The following is a 21,313-nucleotide window of genomic DNA, read 5'->3' on the forward strand; positions in this document are numbered from 1 at the left end:
GGAGGGATCAGCAGGGGTGGAGGTCAGCAGGGCACACGTCATCTCTGAGTTGCCACAGTGGTACATAAATTCAGGGTAGTGAGGATAACACATGAGTGTCAGGGGGGCAGCTAAGACCCCCCAGAAGCCAAAAGGGGGACGTCTATCAGATTTAATTAATTTGGACATAGATTCCTTCTGCACCAAGCAGAACCATCACACTGTAATGCAAGAGTCATGAACGGGATAAGGGTACCACCTTCCTACCACCCCAAAAAATCTGCAAAATTGCCTTCATGGAGCAAAGCAACAATTATTTAATAAAAACAAATATTTACAATGGCAGAGTCTAAAGACACAGATATTGATAAATAAATAGACATACAAATCTTTAAAAGACTATAAATATGTGATCTCTACAAAAGTAGTAATACCTCATTTACTACTGTAGATGGTACTTTATGGCAAAGCATTTTACATTTTATCATTTGGAATAAATAAAAGTTTTTCTAAATAAAATGCTTTCCTACTTCCTTGAGCCATGCTTTGAAAGTGCTCTGTCCCTACCAGGCTGTCACATTTCCTCTAGTTCTGCCAATGGACACTCTTTTATCCCCTTATTCAGCCTCCTCCTTTAGCTGGAGCTGGAAACCAGATAGCAATGTTTTTTAGAATAGTTTGTAAATTAATAATAAATAGAATTTTAATGAATGGCTCTGGGTTGCTAACTTATGAGTAAAATGCATGGGCTTTGGAAAATGGCCACTGCTGTGGTTTTCCACCTGGGTTCTGCGTTGTTAGGGATGCTAGGAAAATGAGGTATCTATGTAGTTCAAAAAGATAAGATATACCAACTGTCTACAGATTAACTCAATGATGTAGCATGGATTTGTTGTTCTTTGAAGTAGATTTGATAGCCCATAGGTCAAGTAAATAGACTAACACCCATTTGAAGCAGGAAACCCTTTAAGAAGTCAGGTGTTTTAAATCCACTGGTACCTCCCCAAGTCCAATCATCTGGAGACATTGTCAGCAGATCACCCAGTGACCTCAGGTGCCAAAGCCAGCCCATCTCACCTAGTCCCTGCCAATTTTGTCATTTTCTGTGCTCTTGAAAGCTCAATATATCCCCATCCCTCCCTCAAACAGTTAAAACTCAGCCTACGCCTCTATCAATTTATAGATGCTGGTACAGATGTCCACAAATGTATCATTCCCTCTTCAGACATTGAAACCTAGACTATTACCCCAAATGTGATGACACTTGGCATGTCTAAGGTCATTTAAGGTGGACATCCATGGAGGCAGCATTGTATAAAGGTTAAGCACGCCAACTCTGGAGCAGATTGATTAAGCCACATCTCTGCTTGTGGCAAGGTTGTGATCACAGGGAAAGAGCTGATCTTTACAAGTCCAAGGTGATCGTTACTATCTCCCTTCCCTTTTTGCATGCTGGCCATCCAAAGGGGGTGATCTGCAGAAAAGAAGTCTTCCCAGATGAGAAGGTGATGGCTGGAGATGTGGTCCAGCCAACTGCAGGTGGGTTGAGCATATGCTGGTCTCAGCCAAAGTCCACCCTTAAGCCATATGCAGAGTCCTGAATGAGGGCCGATGGGCGTCCAGCCTTCTCAGGTGTACAGAGTCATCATCAACCACTGGAATAATAGGAAAGCAAATTATGGTCTGTTCAGACCCATCAGTTAAGGATGCTTCACTTCACAGTCACCAGGTCCTAGAGCCTGACACAGGACTTGGGGCCTCCTCCCTCTCACTCCTGGGAAGCCTTGGAGACAGGACATTAATGGATGGTTTAGCCAGAGGGACCTCACTATCCGGTAGTAAGTATAAATCAACCTGAAATATAATCAACCTTGACTTCTCATGGTGCTTGTGAATGATGATAACCAAGATACAGGCTGATTCTATATTCAATTCTCAATGCAATTTTCTCCCATGAATTCAATTTGGCACGCTCGTGACAGCAGTGTGCAGGTGTGGACCGACCAGGTAGCAGAAATCCATTAGCACATATTCTCCGTGTTTACATTTATGGGCCCATTTGTCTGACAGCTTTATGTGGGTGTGATGAGTGGTCCCTCTAACTCACACGGGGGGACCTCTGGGGAAACCACTTCCCAGGTCCATTACATAAAAATGGTGATGCGGATGCTGGAGATGATGAAGATGATGATGGTGAAGTTAGCAACAATGTCAGAGAAAACCCCAGAGGGAAACGCCATCAAGTCGGCTGCCAGTCCCTGTAGACTAACTTGGATTGCCTTGAGGATCTCCTCAAGGAGCCAGAGATGGTCAGAGCTGGAGAGAATCTTGAAGACCCAGCCCAGCCCACACATAGGGAAGTTGGGGCCCAGAGATTGAATGTGATTTGCCGACAGTCCCACAGGTAGTTACAAGGACTGCTATGGCTTCAACCCGAGTCTCGGTCCAGCTCTCTTTCCATGAAAGCACGTCTCTTTCAGGAGCCCACTCAGGCTGTGGGTGTCCTGTTGTCCCACTCTCTCTGCTCTGAGCCTGCTGCTATGGAAGGATTGCTTGGGATCAGGAGGGGACCTTGGGTATCTGTGGATGTGGATGTGCTCAGAAGATTCTAACCATTGCCCCTCCAGCTGCATCCTACCTTCACACTCAAATATGGGAGCGATAGAGGGGGTCCCTATATCTTAGAAGATTATTACATAAAATGGACATCTGAGGTCAAGGAAGAAATCTCAGCTTTTACTAGTCCCTTTCTAAGCTGCCCAGAGGCTGTGTTTTAGAAAGAAAGGGCAGAGGACCCAATTCCAGACTCCAGTGTATTTGCAGTGAACACCACCTGGTCTCACACCTGGCACAGCGGAGGTGCTCAGTGAATCCATGCAGCCTGAATGATCAGGGAAGACAATCAGGGTCAGACACAGATTGGTTTCCTCCTCAGCATATCACTTCATTCATTCAACCAACATTTATCAAGCACCTACTACGTGCAAAGCAATTTGGGAAGAGGACACAGAGACAAGATGGGAACCCCTGCCCATATGGGAAGGGTTCAGCCAGCCCTTGACAGGAGGTTTATTTCTAGCCTGTAGGTTTTACCTGATCTGACTGTGATCTCTTCAGACTCCTCTGGACCCAGCTTCCCCACTCTCCCCACTCCAGCCCGGAGCACACATGCCGTCCCTCTCAGCCGGGCCTTTCCTCTTCTCCACTCTCCCTGCCTGGCTCCTAGTTATCTGTGACGTTTCAGCTTCGATGTCACCTCCTCTTGAAAGGCCTCTGTGGAAGGCTTGATCCAGCCAGCTCCCCTACTACTGTCTGTGCTAGAGTTGATTGCCAGTCCAGGTCTCCACCCTTCTCCGGGTCTATCCTCTGCAAGTGACTTTGAAGTTCCTCTCCTGGCAGAGGGGAAGTGGGCTTGGCCATAGGACTTGCTTTGGACAAGAGAAGGGGTTGCAAGGCACAGCTGCCAGATGGGAGCCCTGGCCTCAGAGCCCCTGTGTGTTTTAGTGGCTCCCCTGTGCTTCCACCATTGTCCTAAGATGAGCGAGCCTGGCCAGAGCTTCCTCAGTGAAGGAACCCTGGCAAAGCCCCAGCTGACCCACCGATGCATGAGCCAGCTGAGACCCGCTGATTCCCTGCCACGTGCCGGGGGAGCTGAATAAATGCTGCTGTCACCACTGAAGCTGTCTGGATCTGTTATGCGGCGTGACTGAGGTCATAGTTACTGGGCACTGAGTCGATCTCCTGTTCCCTGCACATGTGCCCGGCACACGGTGGTTGCCAGTGATATCTGATGAATGGATGACTGAGTGCAATTAATACAGCCCTGCATCCTGAACTCAGGAGAAGAAAGGGCCCCAGAACCCTTCTCCTTCACAGGACCCTGGACCTGCAGCGGCCACCTCTCCCTAAGATAATGTTAGCCAAGCCAGTGGGAAAGGTCTTACCTCTGGCTTCTGGAGGTATATCCCTTTGCCATCTTGGGTCAAGTTTTGGAAGACATCTGTGAAAATGCGGCAGAAAAGAACACAGCTAAGGTGTGTGTGTGTGTTGGAAACATTAGGGGCTAGTTCCTCCCTTAGGTCCCCTCACCCAGCATCTCAATTTTGGCCTCTGGGCAATCACGTGGCCACACTTATTATAAGCCGGCCACCTCAAACCTTTGCCCTGGAGCAGACAAGGTAGAGCCCAGCTGCAGGGGCGCACAGCACGCTGGCTGTGATTTCTGCACTGGCAGCTGTCCTCTCTCATGCTTGAAGTGGGGACAGGTGGGCAATCCATGAGGAGTGGAAGCCCCCGGGCCCCTTTTCCCCAGCTCACCCTCCATGTTCTCCACACGCAGCATCAAGTGGACGAAGCTGACAAAGTCCATCTGGAGGTCGGGGCCGCCGTAGCGGATAAGCATCAGCTGGCAGACGTCATCACCGAGCACGATTCCTGCAGTGAACACGCTCCCACCGTGGGTGCCAGGGCCTCACACCCAGCTCCCCTCCCACCAGAGGCCCCTAAATTGTCCCTCGACTTCCTGAACCCTAACAGCACAGGATCCTCTTTTACAGGGATCATTCTGTATCATTCAATTACTTAGCCTCTTAATTTTATTTTACCTTCATTCTCCATCTTGGTCCCCTAGGCAACCAGCATGAGGATCTTTTTATCAAGTGAATCACTAGCCTTCAAGGCAGGAAGGAAGCAGTCGGCTTAGTGGTCAGGAGCATCTCCCTTGGAGCCCAGGAGCCCTGGATTTAAGCCCCGGGCAAGTTACTTAACTTCTCTGAGCTTCAATTTCTTCCTCTGTAAAGTGGGGCTTATAACAGGGTGTGGCAAAGATTAAATGGGAGTGAGGATGTTCCAGCCTTCAATAAATGTTAGCTGTGATCAATCGTAGTGATGATAATAAATGTTTCAGTTATTTGCAGATCCTCGTCTCTGGGCCTCGAAACTCAGGGAGTAACTTTGCTTGTCAGAATTACTGCAGGACTTCGTATACCCCTTCCCCAGCCTGCCTGGTGGGTGTGTGCCCTGGTAGCACCAGAACCCCAACCACTCCCCGCCACCCCGTGCTTACCTGCCTCCCTCATGGCGGCCCGCAGCTGGGCCCAGTTCAGGGATCCTGACTGGTTCGTGTCTTGCTTGTGGAAAACCTCCTGTGAAGAAGCCACACCAAAGGCTAAGGAAGCCAGCCATTTCCAAGCACTGCCTGAGAGCTCCTTGCACCCCAGGGTCAAGGCTGCAGGACTATGAGGCTCCACCTATAGGGCCAGCTGCCCCAGCGAGATTAAGGCAGAGGGTCCATGCCAGGACCCCACCCCCTCTCCCAGTTCTCCTTAAGGCTTCGGACTGAGAGCAGTCTTTGTGTCCCAGGGGATGGACAGTGCGAGTATAGGTAAATGTGCATAATCTAAGCACATTATCCAGACTCTGAAGGGCTTCCAACTTTATGACTCAGGAGATGGGGGAGAGTTGTGAGTAATGATTGGAAAAGCAGGAGGGGGCCAATTTATGAAGGACTCTAAATGCCACGCTAAGGAGTGGGGACTTGATCTGAAGGCCAGGGGGAGTTTCAAAAAGCTTTTAGTAAGGAAGCGACATGATCGGATTTGTCCTTGAGAAGTTCAGGAGACTACTGCCACAGGCTCTCTGAGTTTGGGAGAGAGGGGAGGGCTCACTCAAAGGACCTTAGAGAAGATTGGGTGAGTGTTTGGGCAGGAGGGCTGAAAGGGAGAGAAGTATCTTATACAGCTTTGCAGAACTGCCATTTCTGCACCATCCCATGGAACATGTGGGGAACACCTGTTCTTACCTGATAGAGCATCAGCTGCTTCCATAGGTCCCTGAATTCCTGGATACTCACGGTGCCAGATGCATTAAGCTGATAGCAGGGTTAAGGTCAAAGCCACCAGAGGAGTTTCATCCACAACTCTGGAGGCAGTGATGGGCCCTCCACAGAGCAGTGTGCCACTTGGGACGGCCCCATTCAATGTTGGACATCCCTAGTTGGCTTCCCCTGGCTGGTCAGTCCAGCCTGGGGCTCCCTCGCCCTTGCTGGGAAAGGATAGAATGAGCTGGAGTATAACTGCACTGGGAGGAGAGGATGGTGGTGATGATGGAGATGCCAACAGCCACCATTTAATGGAGCAGGGCATTTTGACATGGCCGATGTGATGTGATTGAAATAAAAAATAGTAACTTTTTTTCATTGTTGTCAAAACCAACTCATGGAAGGAGTCAGGCATAGAGTGGCTGAGAATGCCTCTTATATTTATTTTTATGAACAAAGCTCAATGGTTGGCCCTGTAGACCATGTCCAAATGCACCAGAGAGACTGGGTGAAAGATACCACCCCACGCCACCTCTGTTTGAGCCCTGACAGTGAGCCTAGCACCGAGCTACGCACTTGACTATGTACTTCATTTTCACCTAATAGGTGGGGTAGGTGCTAACTGCCCCCGTTATGGATGATGAAATGAGGGCTCAGAGAGTATAATCTTGTCCAAGTTCATACAGTTGGCGACAAGGCGGGGACCTGCCCCAACACCTGCACACCTGACCACCATCCCCTCCTGCAAAGTTTCTGCAAAGACTTTTTGTATTTGCAACTTCCCTCCTCACACTATGCTTTCTATGTGCCTCTGGAATAGGGGTAACTAAACTCCGATTAACTTCTCCACCTAGAAAGGCAGAGGGTTTGCTTGAAAAATCAGTTGAGAACAAGAAAAGCTGAGTTTGTGGCGCGTCACTGAAATTCCCGAGCTCTGGTTTCCTGATCTGGGAATGAGGGCCACCATTGACTTGTCACCAAATGGAAAACTCAGGCCCCCTAGGCTCTTGTGAAAGCTTCTTGTAACCTGGAGAATTGTTACTAGCCCCCACCCGCAGCTGCCTCCTCCTATTAGGAAATAAGCATATTACTATTATTAATAACCATATGGATCCCTTATTCGATGACAGTTCTGTCCTGAGCACTTGACATGGGTCATCTCCTTTGCATTCTTATACCGATTCTCCGGAATAGGTTTTACTACCATCTTGGTGCTGCAGGTGAGGACCTGGGGGCATGATGAAGCCAAGTGACTTGTTCAAGATCACAGAACTAGCAAGTGTCAGGGTTAGGATTCCACTCCAGGCAGCCTGGCTCCAGGGCAGAGCTCTCAAACAGCAGCAGGCATCCACCTCCAACCCTGAAAGGATACATCCAGTAGGGCCAGGATCCCCTGGCAGGCCTCGAGGCTGAAGTGAGGCTGTGTGCTCCCTAGACCTGTGAAGGAACAGAAAGAGTCTGCATGGGGCTGGCCCAGGACTGTGTGGCTCTTTTCTGAACAGGGAGAGGAAGTGCTGTCTAGGCTGGCCATGGGTTCAAATAACCACCATCTCTCTTGGGGGTGGGGATGGGCAGGGAGACTGAGAGCAGTGGAGACAGAGAGAATGCTTGGCGAGGAGTCCTACACCCATAGAACACAGTAAAACCCTGCAGAGAACACCCTGGTTTTGCTTACACAGTGGGTCAGATGAACATGGCCTGACGTTACCTGGTGGGGCCAGGACCAGAGAGTCCTGGACTCCCCAGCCTGAAATGGCAACTTGTCCAAGCTCCCACCCAAACTGGGGGATTCTTTCCTCAAATGTCTTGACAGATGTCAGTTGCAGGAGCTCACTTTTTCACATGGCTGGATAGCTCCAAGTCAGGAGAAATTTCACACGTTCATTCCAACAGAAGCTCCTGGAAGATTCACTCACTAAATCCTATTTTTGCTTCCAGAAGCATATAAACAGGTACTGGACCCTCTTGGACTTCTCCCCTCTATTCTAAACATCTGAACATGTCTCCACCGGTTCCCTAGATGAAATGGTTTCTAAACCCTCACCTGCCTCTTCTGTGCCCTATGCATTGCCAGCATCTCTCCAAAATGTGGTACCAAGACTAGAATGCACATCTTCAGATGCAATTTGATCAAACAAAGTACAGTGGGTCTATCACTTCCAAAATTTTCAGTCTGCATTCCCCAAATTAGGCTCCAAGGGAGATATTTTGCAAAGAAAGGGTTTTGAGTTCCAATAAATCTGAAATATGTTGTATCTACAGACCCTTTTTTGCATTCACCAGGTACCTTAGCATCTGACAGGTGCTGAAGAGCCCACACTGAAATTTTTTTTAACATGGAATTTCCTGAGCGTGAATGACCATAGAACTTAACCCCTTTCATTTCATGGAACACTTACTAAAACCTCTTGGGTTCTAATACTTCTTGAAACACAATTTCAAAGACACACATCTAAATGCTTCCATTAAATACTGTCTGAATGTGAATTAGTTTATTTAGCAGCGACTTGAAACTGTTAGTACATGTTAAGCTTGAGGTCAACTAAATTAACCAGGTATCTTTCAAATAAGCTGCCACAAGGTGAAGGCTCTTCTGTTAGGAAATTGTGCAATCAATTTTTTAAACATAATAAATGGCAATTTTTAATTATCATCCTGACTCCATTTCATCTTTTTGGCGTGGGCACAGCTTGTGGTGAACATTTCTGACTTTCAATTCTGCTGTCTATTAAATTAACGATTCCTCCCAGCTCAATGCCGTCTGCAGATTTGATAAAGCCTGCAGATCCGATGTCTTCTTCCAAACCGCTGATAAAAGCTGAGGAAGTAAATGTGGGCCAAGGGCAGAATACAAAGGCTCTCCTCTAAATGTCTAAATGTATAGACTCCAACCTATAACACAGAATTATCCCTCTAGTTTTAGATTTATATAACTCTTGGGACTGATGGTAAAACTTGTGAATCAGAATGCTACTTTCTAACCCACATTTCATCATTTGTTATGGGAGACTTTATCAGTTTGCCAGAATCTACAGTAGCTCTCTGATCTATCTATCAGAAACCCTCTCAGAGGAATAAATCAAAGCAATTTGTCCATACATTCTTTCAAAAAATTATTTTGCATACTTGTGGTTAAGGACTTAAAATTTAAATGTGCAGAAGCCACCTCTTCTAGATAATTTCCCAAGAATTTTCTTTTAAGGAGGGGTGGGGAGGGGTTACATCTCATATTCTATAACTTCTAGAGCCTTCTCTTCTGGCTCTTTTATGATACCTGAGTTTGGCTTTAAGAAACCATCTGGAAATTATACAGTCTCTTTCTTTTTTCCTTTATTGAAGTCTAGTCGGTTTATCATGTTGTGTCAATTTCTGGTATACAGCATAATGCTTCAGTCATCCATATATATACATATATTCCTTTGCATATTCTTCATTATAGATTACTACAAAATATTGAATGTAGTTTCCTGTACTACACAGTATAAACTAGTTGTTTATCTATTTCATATTTAGTAGTTAGTATCTGCAAACCTCAAACTCCCAATTTATTCCTTCCTGACCTCCTCCCCACTGATAACCATAAATTTATTTTCTATGTGTGAGTCTGTTTCTATTTTGTAAATAAGCTCATTTGTGTCTTTTTTTTTATTTTTTAGATTCCATATATAAGTTATACCATATGGTATTTTTCCTTCTCTTTTTGGCTTACTTCACTTAGAATGAAGATCTCCAGGTCCATCCATGTTGCTGCAAATGGCATTATTTTATTCTTTTTTCTGGCTGAGTAGTATTCCACTGTATAAATATACCACAATTTCCTAATCCACTCATCTGTTGATGGACATTTAGGTTGTTTCCATGTACTGTGCTGTTATGAACATTGGGGTGCATGTATCTTTTTGAATTAGAGTTTCCTCCAGATATACGTCCAAGAGTGGGATTGCTGGATCATATGGTAAGTCTGTTTATAGTTTTTTAAGGAATCTCCATACTGTTTTCCATAATGACTGCACCAAACTACATTCCCACCAGCAGTGTAGGAGGGTTCCCTTTTCTCCACACCCTCTCCAGCATATATCGTTTGTGGAAAAATTTCTGAGTGATACAGTACCCTGGACTGGAGTTTGTTTGGGTTTGAAGTCTTGACTTCATATAAAGGAGAAGCAATCACACATCTTAGGTAGCAAATATCCTTTAACTGTTTGGTTTACTGTTTCACTTTGAAATCCATTCTCTTCCCTGCAGAAATCATATTCTCTCACTCAAAATATACATATAAAATATTTTTATATGGACTTTAAGCTTTCCTAATAATTTATCCCAAGCTTCATACGAAGACATCCACATTACCCATTTGCAGTCCTCGTAAGTTAGATGTGTTCCCTCCAATCAGATTTTTGTAAGTTGATCAATTTAAATACAAGTTCATCAGAGAGCTGCCTGGTAAGCTAGTCAATACTTAATATTTATTTGCCAGGTTAAGGAAATGGGTGCTGCTCTTCCGCAGGGAATTTATATGCCAATAAAGAAATACTCACCTACTCTTCTCAATCTAGCAAACTGGCAGAAATCTTCCTTTTCACTGCCATATATCTCTACACGCCTAGCTAAGCAGAAAAGGGGGCTATTTCCCATAAATTCCTCTACCTTTGTCAAACCACATGACCCACCATGATGTCAGACACAACTTCCATGGGGACCAGAGTGCAGTAATTCACATGGCCCACCAGAACAAAGAGAAACAGACCCAGGATTCAGAAAAGTTGTGTCCCCTGAATCCTACAGGATGACTCTGAAATACTCACCTGACCAGGGCATGTGGTTCAGGACCTTCTGCAGTTGGACAGCATTTATTTCTGGATGCTAGAGCAAAAGCAGAGTGGCAGGAGAAAACCGTCATTACTGAAGGGTCGTTAGATACAGAGGGGCCACAGCAGAAGCGGGCTGGGAAAGGCCTCGCCCGCCTGCATCCTCAGCGCGGCAAATACGCCATTTCTGGACAGAATTAGCGACATGGTAATCTTGCACGTATGGCACGGGACTAGACACATAATTAAATCTGGGATTTCATAAGCACTTCCGCAACAGTTTTTAACTGGGTGTCAAGTCCAGAGCACCCCAGCAGGGCAGGACTCTTAAGAGGTAGACTAACAGAGAGCAGTGATTCTCAAACTGGGTTCTACAGAGCTGCTTCAGAAGTTCAGCAACTGGGTTTTAATTTTATTCTTGATAAAATATCCTCTGCCAAAAGTCCAGATTTCAGTTTTAGAGTCCATAGGAAGCAACTCTTCACACAAACATTTAACTTTCACACATATTAATGAAACATAAGTACCATACATTTGGACTTAGAAAATGGATATATATTCATAACATGCAGTTTTTATCTGTTTTGTATACATTAAGATACTCTATGAGACTGCATTTGATAAAAGGACTATAGCAGAAAACGTTTGGAAACCCTTGATCTGGAGGAAAACTTCTGTAAACAACACATGTAAGATTCTGATGTATCCTCTCTGACAACATTAAGCAAAACACCAGTGGTGAGAATGAGGGAAGATGGAAGGGTGGACATCTGGTGAATTCAGTCAAGAGTGTTACCAACACTGGAAGCTCATGTTCCTCCAGTTTTAATGACATCACTCAGATGTCACACCCAGACGTCCTGCCCTGTTCTTAAACGGATTCAGTGTCTGGCAGCTTAGGGACAGGGTCGCCCCCAAGCCCTGCACTCACATCGCTGGCCTCCTGCTGGTGGCTGGATCTGGGTCAGCCCAAGGAAAGAACTCAAAGGGATCAAGTGTGTAGCCTCCCTCCTCCCCAGCGCCCTCCAGTGACCACCCACGGGTCTTTCTCCTTGGGCTTCCCTCCCCCGGACTCCGAGGGCATGTCATGGCCAGGCTCCACCCCCTGCTCCTGACCCTGACTCTCACCTCTGCCATATTCCATTTTCTCAGGGATTAAAAATTAATCAATGGAGCTTCCGAGGATAGTCATGCATGTTACAGGAACTTCCTGGACTCAGTGGCTTTACTCATTTGTCCAAAAACTTGAGGGCTCTAATAGAAAGTGGCAGTCTGGGGACTGGGAAGCCTTAAATCACAACTTATACACGGGGTTTGGCAGATGTGAACCCATCCTCCAGGGAACTGTAAGCTCCACAGTGTCCCCTGCCCCTCGCTACCACCCCAACTGACCTTTTCAAAAAGTTTGGCGAAGAACTCATCCTGCCCTTCATTTTGGTCCACAATTTCCTAGAGGAGCAGACACACAGGAAGACTTGGTCATTCTCTGGATGAATGGACCCTTGTGCACGCACTAATGGCTCACGGGTCCCTGGAATCTGTAGGTCTGAACTTCAGCACTATCTGACATTTCCTACCATAGCATTCACACACATTCCTTGTTTCTCCAGTTCTTGCTGACTTTGGGGACAGAGCAAACTGTGGAAGGGGCAGAAGAAACACCAGGTGGAGGGAAACAGAAGAACGTGGAGGAGTGACCCATGCACCTGGGGCTCTGGGCCTTCAGTGCCAAGGACCTGATGAAAGGGCAGTTCTCCTGGGGCAAAAACAGCAGAACCTGGGCCCTCTTAGTGGACCGTAGATACCAGAATGTGTGTACCACAGAGCAGGGTCTGTGGGATCTGGATGTGAGCAAGAAATCCACCACCCTGGGTTTATAAACAGCCTCCGTCATGTGGCATTCCATCTACAACTCACCTTAGAGAAGATGACATTTGAACACCTGCCAATTTCACTGGAGAAAAAGAAAGACAGAATTACTTCTTGGGGATCATCTTGGGAAGCTTTGGACCAAAGTTCTCCCTCGCCTGGGAACTCATCTTCCAAGCTCCTTAGCTGATGCGCTAGGTGGGCCTTGCCCAGCTCTCACTCCACGCCCCCCTCCCCGTGCAGCGTGCAGTCTGGCTCCCGGTCCAGCTTATGGCTTGTAGCTCCCACACACCCCGTGCCCCTTCTCACCTCTGGGCCTTTGCTCATGCCGAGCCCTCTGCCCGGTGTGCCCTTTCCTCCCCCAACCCTCACCTAACAACCCTAGTTCGGTTAGACTATGTTAAAATTCAGCAGCCTGACAAAGAGGTGAGGCCTGAGATCAAGTCAAACAACCTATGCCCAGAACATGTAGGAAGAACTGGGTTCCAGGCATTCAAGAGCTGGCACGTCAGAACAATCACAGGCCAAATGTAGGCCTGCCTCATTTGACTGTGTTTTTTCCAAATTACAGGTTTGGGGCAACCCTGCACCTAGCAAATGTATTGGCACCATTTATCCAACAGCATTTGCTCCCTGCATATGTTTCTGTCACATTTTGGTAATTCTCACAATATTTCACACTTTTTCATAATTATTATATTTATTATTACTTATTTGTGATCTGCGATCTTTGATGTTAACTGTTGCAAAAAAAATTCTAACTCGCTAAAGGTTCAGATGATGGTGAGTATTTTTTAGCAATCAGGCTTCTTAAATTAAGGTATGCACATTTTTTTTAGACTTCATGCTACTGTACACTTCATAGGCTACAATACAGTGTAAACATAATTTTTATATGCACTGGAAAACCCAAAAATTCCTGTGAGTCTCTTTACTGCAATATTTGCTTTATTGCAGTGTCTAGAACTAAACCTGTGATATCTCTGACGAAGGCCTGTAGTAAGTTCTGCTGGGATGTGTGTGTATTGATTTGTCTGAGCCTGACGGTTGATGACAGCCTCCCTCATCAGAACAACCCCTATGCATCTCTTAGAAGTCACCACCTCCCTGAAGCCTCCCCTGCTTCCCCCAGGACCATGGAAGGTTGGCTCAGCTGCTCCTTCCCGATGTTCCTCTAACACCCTGTGCAGATTAATGCCAGCCCTGGACACAGTGTAACAGAAATAGCTGTTCATACATCCAAGTCCTGCCCAGATTCTGAGCTCCTGGAGGTCAGGGGCCAGGCCTGTTCTAGCTTTTTCTCTCTATGTCTATAGAACGTTCATTTGTTAGAAGGAGAAAGGAGAGGAAGGTGTGAAGGATGCTCTCCGCGTAGAGAGCTGCCCTGCTCTCTGGCTCACCCTACCTCTCTTCCGTGTTGGCCACGGACACCCCCATCCTCTGCCATTTCCACCTCCCCCACTTCACCTCGCCAGGCCGCAGTGGACCCCAACCTCCAGGAGAGGCCTGGGCCCTTACTAAAAGACGTGCTTCCTGGAGAAGACTCTGAGGACGAAGGCAGACTCCTGGCGGGCCTCAGACGTGCAGGGCACGATGAGGTACCTCCCCGGCTCCAGCCACAGCTCCCGGCTCACTTCTTTCTCCCTGAGAAATTCCTCAGGCCAGCTCAGGGGAGCATTTTTCCAGAAGAACTCAGGGGGCAGTCTCCTCTGGTCATCATAACTCTGCAGGGGGAGGAGAGAGGGGCAGTCGAGGTGATCACCCAGGGCTTGTGGCCAGGCCTGGGCCCCTTGGCCAGGTGCCAGAACTAAGATAGCCTCAGATTTGCCAAATCCAACCAGCCCCAGTGGAGGAGGTGATAAAGGAGTCAGGGGTGGAGAGAAAACACCACAACATGTCTGGAGTGGGCACCTTTGCTGGAACCCTACGTGGGGCTGAATAAACAGACAGCAATTGATTTGACCTTCCATTAAAAACAACATCATATATAACATGAGGTGAGGAATGTCACTGTGTCTGCACTTTCCAATTTACAGCTGAGGGTCTGAGGCTCAGAAAAGTTAGGTCATCTGCACAAAGTCACCCAGCAGGTAAGGGTATCAGCCAGGACTGGAATTCAGGGCAGCTGAGCTCCCATGGCCAAGTCCTTTTCACTTCCTGATGCTGCCTCCATGTCTGCGATACAATTTCAAGGCTGATTGTGACATGATCGTGGTCACAGAAACAGACGGACCACCAGCCATCTCCTACCCACCTTGTGATAGCTCCATACAGATCAACTGGACGTTCCGCCTCATCTCAGTGAAAACAGCCTTGTGAAGGGGATAGGGGACTGGCCCAGAGCTCAGAAGACCCAAATCAGGGCTCTGGTTAGGATACTGCCCATGCGTGCATTTTGTTTTCTCTCATATTTTTATTCTCTCTTTCTCTCTCTTCCTCTCTCCTTCATTCCTGTATTTCCCCTTCTTGCCCTTTCTCTCTGGCTTCCTCTCCCCTTTATTCTCATGAGGGCTGTGGAGGGAGAGGAGGTCCATGTGGGAGATGCAGACAACTGCTGATAAAGACATTACCCACCACATAAAGATGTTTTGCAGATTCTGCTTAGGGCTGGGGAAACAAAATGTATCTCCTGATGATAAACGCTTTCTTTTATCAGACTAGGAGAACTAGAGAATCATCTCATTGCCATCTTTGCCTTGGCTGCCAGGAATCTCAGAACTAAATTTTATAATCAACTATAGTAACTGTTCTTGATTTAGTGTTCCTGGCAGAATTAATGGCTCTCCTACCCCTCATCAACTTATAACTTTTTTTCCTGCCTTTTGAATTTTGTAACTGGTTCATAGTTTTGCTCTGTTTATACTTTTTATTGTCAGTTGACCCAAATTCTATTTAGGAGAGGTGTGATATAAATAACTTTTTCTTTTAAAATTTATTAATAGGCAATTAATAAACTTTGGGAGCACTCAGTGTTCCCTCGGGAGGGAAAAAAATGTTGACCCAAGACACCCAATGCAAATGGTTTCTTTATAAAAATGCTCTTACTTAATTCAGTCCAATCTGAGACAGTTATTTTTCACTCCTGTTTTCTTTGGGCAACAAAATAGTATCTGCCATCCTTCAGAGGCTGGGATACCTCAGGTCTTCTTAACTGACCCCTCGAGGCCGCCACAGCAGCTGAAACACAGAGCTGTTCTTGCCCTCTGCCCATGTTTCTGTTTCATTTCCCAAGCCTTTGTCCCTTGTTCCCTAGGAGGTAGCTTGCATGGTCGCCTGATGTCCCATATGTTAGAGATCTATTTTATTACAGGCTTCACGACTCAGGCAAGATTGTGATTTATCGTTCCTCCTATGCTGTGACAGTTTTCAATATTAGCCCTAGGTATTTATGTAGGGATTTAATACATTCTAAAATTTATTGGCTCTGCATCAGGCTCAGATCTCCCTAGGAAAGCTTAAGGACTTTGGTGGGGCTCGCGGAAGGGCGGGGGGTGTCCTTGGATGAAAATAGGCCAGTGGATGCTCTTCCACACACACAGGCAGCCGGCATTATCATCAGACATCCTCGTAGCTCCTTGCATAAGGCTGCTGCAGTCAAACTGAACCTGGCCACATGGGACACCACTCCCAGCCAGGACCAGCCGGTCAGGGGTGGAACTCACCTTGTTCATCTATAAAACAAAACAGAGAGGCCTCATTAGGCAGTGAATCCAGCTCTTTCACAAGCACAAACTCTAATGGAGGCAGATATCTAAGAAGACTCTACCCAGAGGCCCCTTCTCCTCCCACAAAACTTGCTGTTCTGGTTGGTGACATTTTAATCCACCATCAGAAATTCTAGAAAGGGTGAGGGAAGGTAAGCTTGGCTTCTGGAGAGGGGCAGAGGGAACCAGAATTGACTGTACCAACTGTGTGCTGGGCACAATGAGAAGCACCGCTTATCTCCGCTTTATAGATGGAGAAACTGATACTCAAATACAAGGTGGTGACTTGTTCTAGATCACATGCTCCCAAGGGACAGAGCTAGGATTTGCAGGTGTGGTAGACAGAGAAGGAGGTGAGTAGACAGACATGGATGGTGAAGTGGACAAGAAACAGGAAGGCAGGATAAGGGCTGGGGACCCCATGTGAAGCTGTGGGCGCCAGACGCCCACCTACCCTGAAGAGGTAGAAGCCAATGGCGAGGTGTGGCTGCTGGTTGCGGTGCCGGTGCCTGGGCTTCTGGAGCAGAGACACCAGTATGCTGCAGGGCCCCTGGAGCTTCCTGCCCTCCTGGGGCCTCCAGACGGACAGCAGGAACTGTGGGTTCTTCCAAAATGTGTCTGGGATGGAACACAGCAAGGTGAGACAGGCTCCCCCAGCATCCCGCTCACCACACCAGGAGAGGAGCCCAGACACGGGGCACCTGTCCCAGGATTCCCACCCGAGGTCCATCTGGAGAGAGCCAAGGTTTCTTCCACCTCGGCTCTGTCCCCTCTTACCCACCACCTCCACCTCAGGTTCTTCTCTGGACACACGAACAAGAGTTACTCTTACCACTGCGGCCCTCTGTCCAGCGCACGGCCTGGCATAGACTTCGCGCCCCATAACACTGGCTGCCTGAGTCAGTGACTGTGTTGACTAACTGAAGGGAACCATGCCCGGGATCCCAGAGGAGCTGCACTTTAACAGGGACCATGCCTTAGCTTATGGACAGCTTCAGCCGTTGGGGGCAATGCTGTGGGGGAAGGGCAGCCAGAACTAAGGCTGCCCTGGCCCTGCTGAGATCATACCTTCCAAATCCTTCCTCCCAGAGATGGCTCACTGCCTCCATTGTGGGGAAGGGAACATGGTCCCAGAAACTCTCCACCTAGAGAATGTGTCCACGGTCATCTCCTAGTGACCTGGTGACCTTGGAGTTCTTGATCTTGTTTCTCTACCAAACTCTAGGTAAGGAGGGCTGATACATATGATACAAATGCCCTTTCAAGCCTGCCTGTTATGGGGTGGTCACTTCAGCATATCAGTGGCCTTGTCCCAAAACCACAGAAAGATGGAACCCACCCTTCTACTATGCATGTGCGCCTGTGGCCTCCTGCTGCTGATTAGGAAAGGGAATCCTCTGGAAAGATGCACCCCTAAGGGAATTTTACGCCTTTGTGCAAATTAGGACAAAGGTGCCTCATCTTGCAGGGAGACACAGCCCAGGGCCAGAGACACAGCTTAGCCAGCAGAGCCCTGGGCAGGGCATCAGCTGCACAGCCACCCGCAGTGGCTCTGCCCACAGCCCCACCCTTGACTGGAAAACTGCCACTTTAGGCCCAAGAACCCCTGGCCCCTCTGCACACACTCACCTTGGGGTGACTTCATCTGGCCACCAGCCGTGGTCCCCTTCTCCCATCTCCCCTCCAGCATGGTATACGACCACTTCTGGCCCACCTCCTGACTCAGTAGGCCTGGGCTCAGTTTACAGATGACCAGAAGCATGAAGTGTGCTTTAAAGTCCCGCAGTGACATCCTGTGCAGAGGGAAAGGGGACAGTGCAGAGATGAAGGAGGTGACATCTCATCAGGACCAAAGGGGAGGCTGCAACTAAGCACTGGGCATGCCAGCCCTCTCTCAGACCAGGGCCCCATCCTCCACGCCCTGTGCAGAGCTGAGCTGGCTTTGGACCCCTGAGAATGGGGCTGGCTGGACCAGTGTAAGGGCCCATAACGGGGAGGTGATGCTACTGAGAAACCCCATCCCATGGCTGGAGGCAGCCTCCAACAACAGCTGCCTGGGGGAAATGTTCCTGTTTCACTGATGGTGGGGGTAAAGTGGAATTGAGGCGTTCATCACTAGTCAACTGACTTATAAATGTTCAATGAGAATTGCAGAAACCAGTTCCCAATCATATAAAAATCTACACCAGCTCCTGGCCAACATTATGACCTGAGGTATAGGCTGTCTGAACCAGCTGACTCTCGGTTTACTCTCTGAAACCTGGAAATAATAGTACCTGCAGGGCTCTTGAGTTCAGTGACCACTTCAGGAGAGACAGAGAGCCGCAGCAGTCTGAAAAGGGTGGGTGTGGGGAGAAGAGGGGGCCACGGGGACAGGGTGGAAGTTAATAGTAAGGGCGGAAGGCGGACAAGACAGGGAACAGGTGGGTCTCATGTCAGAAGCAGCATCAGCTGAGGTGTCCGGTGACCTTTCACAAAGAGGGGTAAGAGGCTTCGGGGCGGATAGGAGGGGCGCTCTTTGGCTCTGGAGACACAGGCGCAGTGGCTTAGGAAGGGCAACTCCTGGATCGAGCATACTGAGGGACACAACAGAGCCCAGTGGAAGCTGGAAAGGAGGGGGCGGCCACCCCCCAACGCCCTGCTTTGAGTGCCGGCTGAGCTCCATGCTGGGGGTCACCACTGTGATTGTTTGCCCTGTTAGACTGTGAGCCCCGAAGGGTCTTCCTGATGTCTGTAGAAGAGACGCCTGGCATACATAAGGCACGCTGTAAATGTTTGCTGGGTGGATGTTCTAATTTAGGCTAGGGCACGTGTCCCAAGTCCCCGAGTCGAATACCAGAATTCTCCATCATCTTCTTTTCTCAGTAGCAGAATCTTCTCCTTGGGGCTCAGTAGCTCCCATGTCCTTGAGCTGAAAACAGGAACATTTTTATGAGGAAAGAAAAGATTGTGAAGGACATGCAAGAATTTCTTCCAGTAAATTCTCCTCATCTTTATGCTGCTTGTAGGCAAATAAATCTCACATCCTATATTAGAAAAGCAACATGTGGTGATGTTAATTCATCACTTCCTCTGAGCCAAGCTCTGGGCTAGGCTCTTGATGTACTTAATTTCATTTAAGGCTAACAACAACTTTACAAAGTAGGGGGTTTTATTGCCATTTTAGAGATTGGGAAACTGAGGTGGAAAGCGATTCGGTCACTTGCTTGAAGTCACAAGGTGATTAAATGTCAGAGCTAGCCCTGACTATGTTGCTATTGCTTGTTTTTTCACAGTCCACATTTTTGGATTTCTGTTTCTGGCCATAAAGGAGTAAAGCTTTCTTATATCACTTCCCCACTATAAAGTTAAAAATGGGACAACATATAAGAAACAACTGTTTCTGGACCTTAGACAGCAGGAAGCACAGGCGTGTGACCCCAAGAGGAGGGAAACAAATGAAGTAGCCTTAACACTGCTGAGACTCCTGCCTGAAACTAGTCCCTGGACAGTGATGCAGGGAAGTGGACCCGAAAAGAACCTAGCATTCCTGCCGAGGGGAGGAGACAGAGCCTGAAGTTCAGGGAGGACAAGACAGTTAGAATTTGCTGGGGAGAGCGCCCAAGATGAGGGGGCTGCACAAAGAAGGCACTCCAGAGAACTTCATCGGGGTTCCCTTGAGTCTTTGTCTAAAATAAAATCTATGCAGACATAAAGTGAAACCCCACAAGGCTGGACTGTACCCAGAGCAATTCCCAGAGCTGACACCAGGCTGGAAATCATTTGCACACCCACTAGCCAGAGTCAAAAGACCTTAGTGCACACATGGGGTTTTTAGCAGAGAACTCAGAGGTTGTACACCTTAGCAGTGACAGGTTTTCTGGATCTTTCCCAAAAGAAAACTTCAAAGCATCAATATGATCCCTAAGCAACTACCTGCCAGAAAAAGCTCAAAGTTCTTTAAAGGAATACAACAAAATTCAGCACTCAGAAACTTAAATTTACAGTGTCCAGCATCCAATAAAAAATTACTGGGCATATGAAGAAGCCGAAAATGTGATCCATGATCAAGAATATAAATAGATCTAGAAATACGAGAGACATGATGGCATTAGCAGTTACAGACATTAAAACACCGATTATAACTATGTACCACTTTCTCTAGAATGTAAAGGAAACTATGAACATGATAAGGAAAAAAGTAAAAGATATTCTCAAATGGAATCTCTAGAACTGAGAAATATAATATCTAAAATGAAATATCCTCTGGATGAGACTAACAGCAGATGAGACTGTGGGATAAAGCCCACTGTTTTACTTAACCCTTATCACACCCTGGCTCAAAGAAGGTAAGAAGCTTGCCTAAGATCACAAGGCTAACCAAGTTAATTTAACCCACCATCTTTCTCAAATGCAAGCATGTGTTCTAAAAAGACATTGACTACCTACAACATTATGATGCTGTATTTCCCTAATACTTTAAAATGTATATATATATATCTTTGGATATCATTTTTTCCACATAGACCCAGTCCCTCTGACAACCCTCTTTATTAATGTATAATAAATACAGTGCAGTACATTCTATCAGGAGTAAAATTTAACTGACTTTTCTGAGCCTTCATTTTTTTCATCTATAACAATGATTAAGTGATAACGTATATGTGAAAATTCTTGTGTACGCTAAAGTGTGATGGGGAGTCATGTAGAGTTAAGTGTTATAAATCTTCACAGCCAGAGGGAGACAGACGGTAGCACTTAGCCTGCCTTTCTGCCCAACAGCCAGTCCGTAGCCTGTGAAGCCCGCATCCCTTTGGAGTTGATTTCAGGCAGAAACAATCAGAATACCCAAAGGCTGTTATGTAGGGGTGAATCTGGATCTGTCTACCTCTGACTCAGCCAGCCCACAAGGGCCCTGAGCCGTGCCAAGGAAAGGACAGGGACCAGATGCCAAGGACCTTGCTGAGTCATGCTGTGCGACCTTAAGGAGTTCACTCAATCTAAGCATCAGTTTCTTCATCAGTAAAACGGAGATAAAACTACCTGCCCTATAATAGCGTTGTTTGGAGGAATAGATGAGATATTAGAAACTCAAAAGGCTTAGCACAGTGCTAGCAAGTTCTCAGTAAACATTAGCTTTAATTATTATAATGAAT

General features: G+C 47.1%; 1 protein-coding gene across 1 annotated transcript in view; it reads right to left on the reverse strand.

The window, feature by feature from the left end:
- Positions 1-275: 275 nt before the first annotated feature.
- The window catches only part of CAPN14 (calpain 14), a 36,117-nt gene continuing 15,079 nt past the window's right edge, over positions 276-21,313 (reverse strand). Inside the window, exons 9-22 of the mRNA XM_074378675.1 lie at positions 19,015-19,089; positions 17,808-17,971; positions 16,629-16,796; positions 16,465-16,469; positions 13,993-14,198; positions 12,523-12,559; positions 11,998-12,054; positions 10,603-10,660; positions 7,170-7,234; positions 5,780-5,848; positions 5,045-5,123; positions 4,297-4,413; positions 3,924-3,979; positions 276-1,634 (exon numbers count right to left, since the gene is read on the reverse strand). Coding sequence (XP_074234776.1) covers positions 1,608-1,634; positions 3,924-3,979; positions 4,297-4,413; positions 5,045-5,123; positions 5,780-5,848; positions 7,170-7,234; positions 10,603-10,660; positions 11,998-12,054; positions 12,523-12,559; positions 13,993-14,198; positions 16,465-16,469; positions 16,629-16,796; positions 17,808-17,971; positions 19,015-19,089 — 1,183 coding nt within the window. The 3' untranslated portion in view covers positions 276-1,607. The remainder of the gene's footprint in view (positions 1,635-3,923; positions 3,980-4,296; positions 4,414-5,044; positions 5,124-5,779; positions 5,849-7,169; positions 7,235-10,602; positions 10,661-11,997; positions 12,055-12,522; positions 12,560-13,992; positions 14,199-16,464; positions 16,470-16,628; positions 16,797-17,807; positions 17,972-19,014; positions 19,090-21,313) is intronic.

This window comes from Camelus bactrianus, chromosome 15 (assembly GCF_048773025.1).
Source record: "Camelus bactrianus isolate YW-2024 breed Bactrian camel chromosome 15, ASM4877302v1, whole genome shotgun sequence".
In the NCBI taxonomy this organism is placed as follows: domain Eukaryota; kingdom Metazoa; phylum Chordata; class Mammalia; order Artiodactyla; family Camelidae; genus Camelus; species Camelus bactrianus.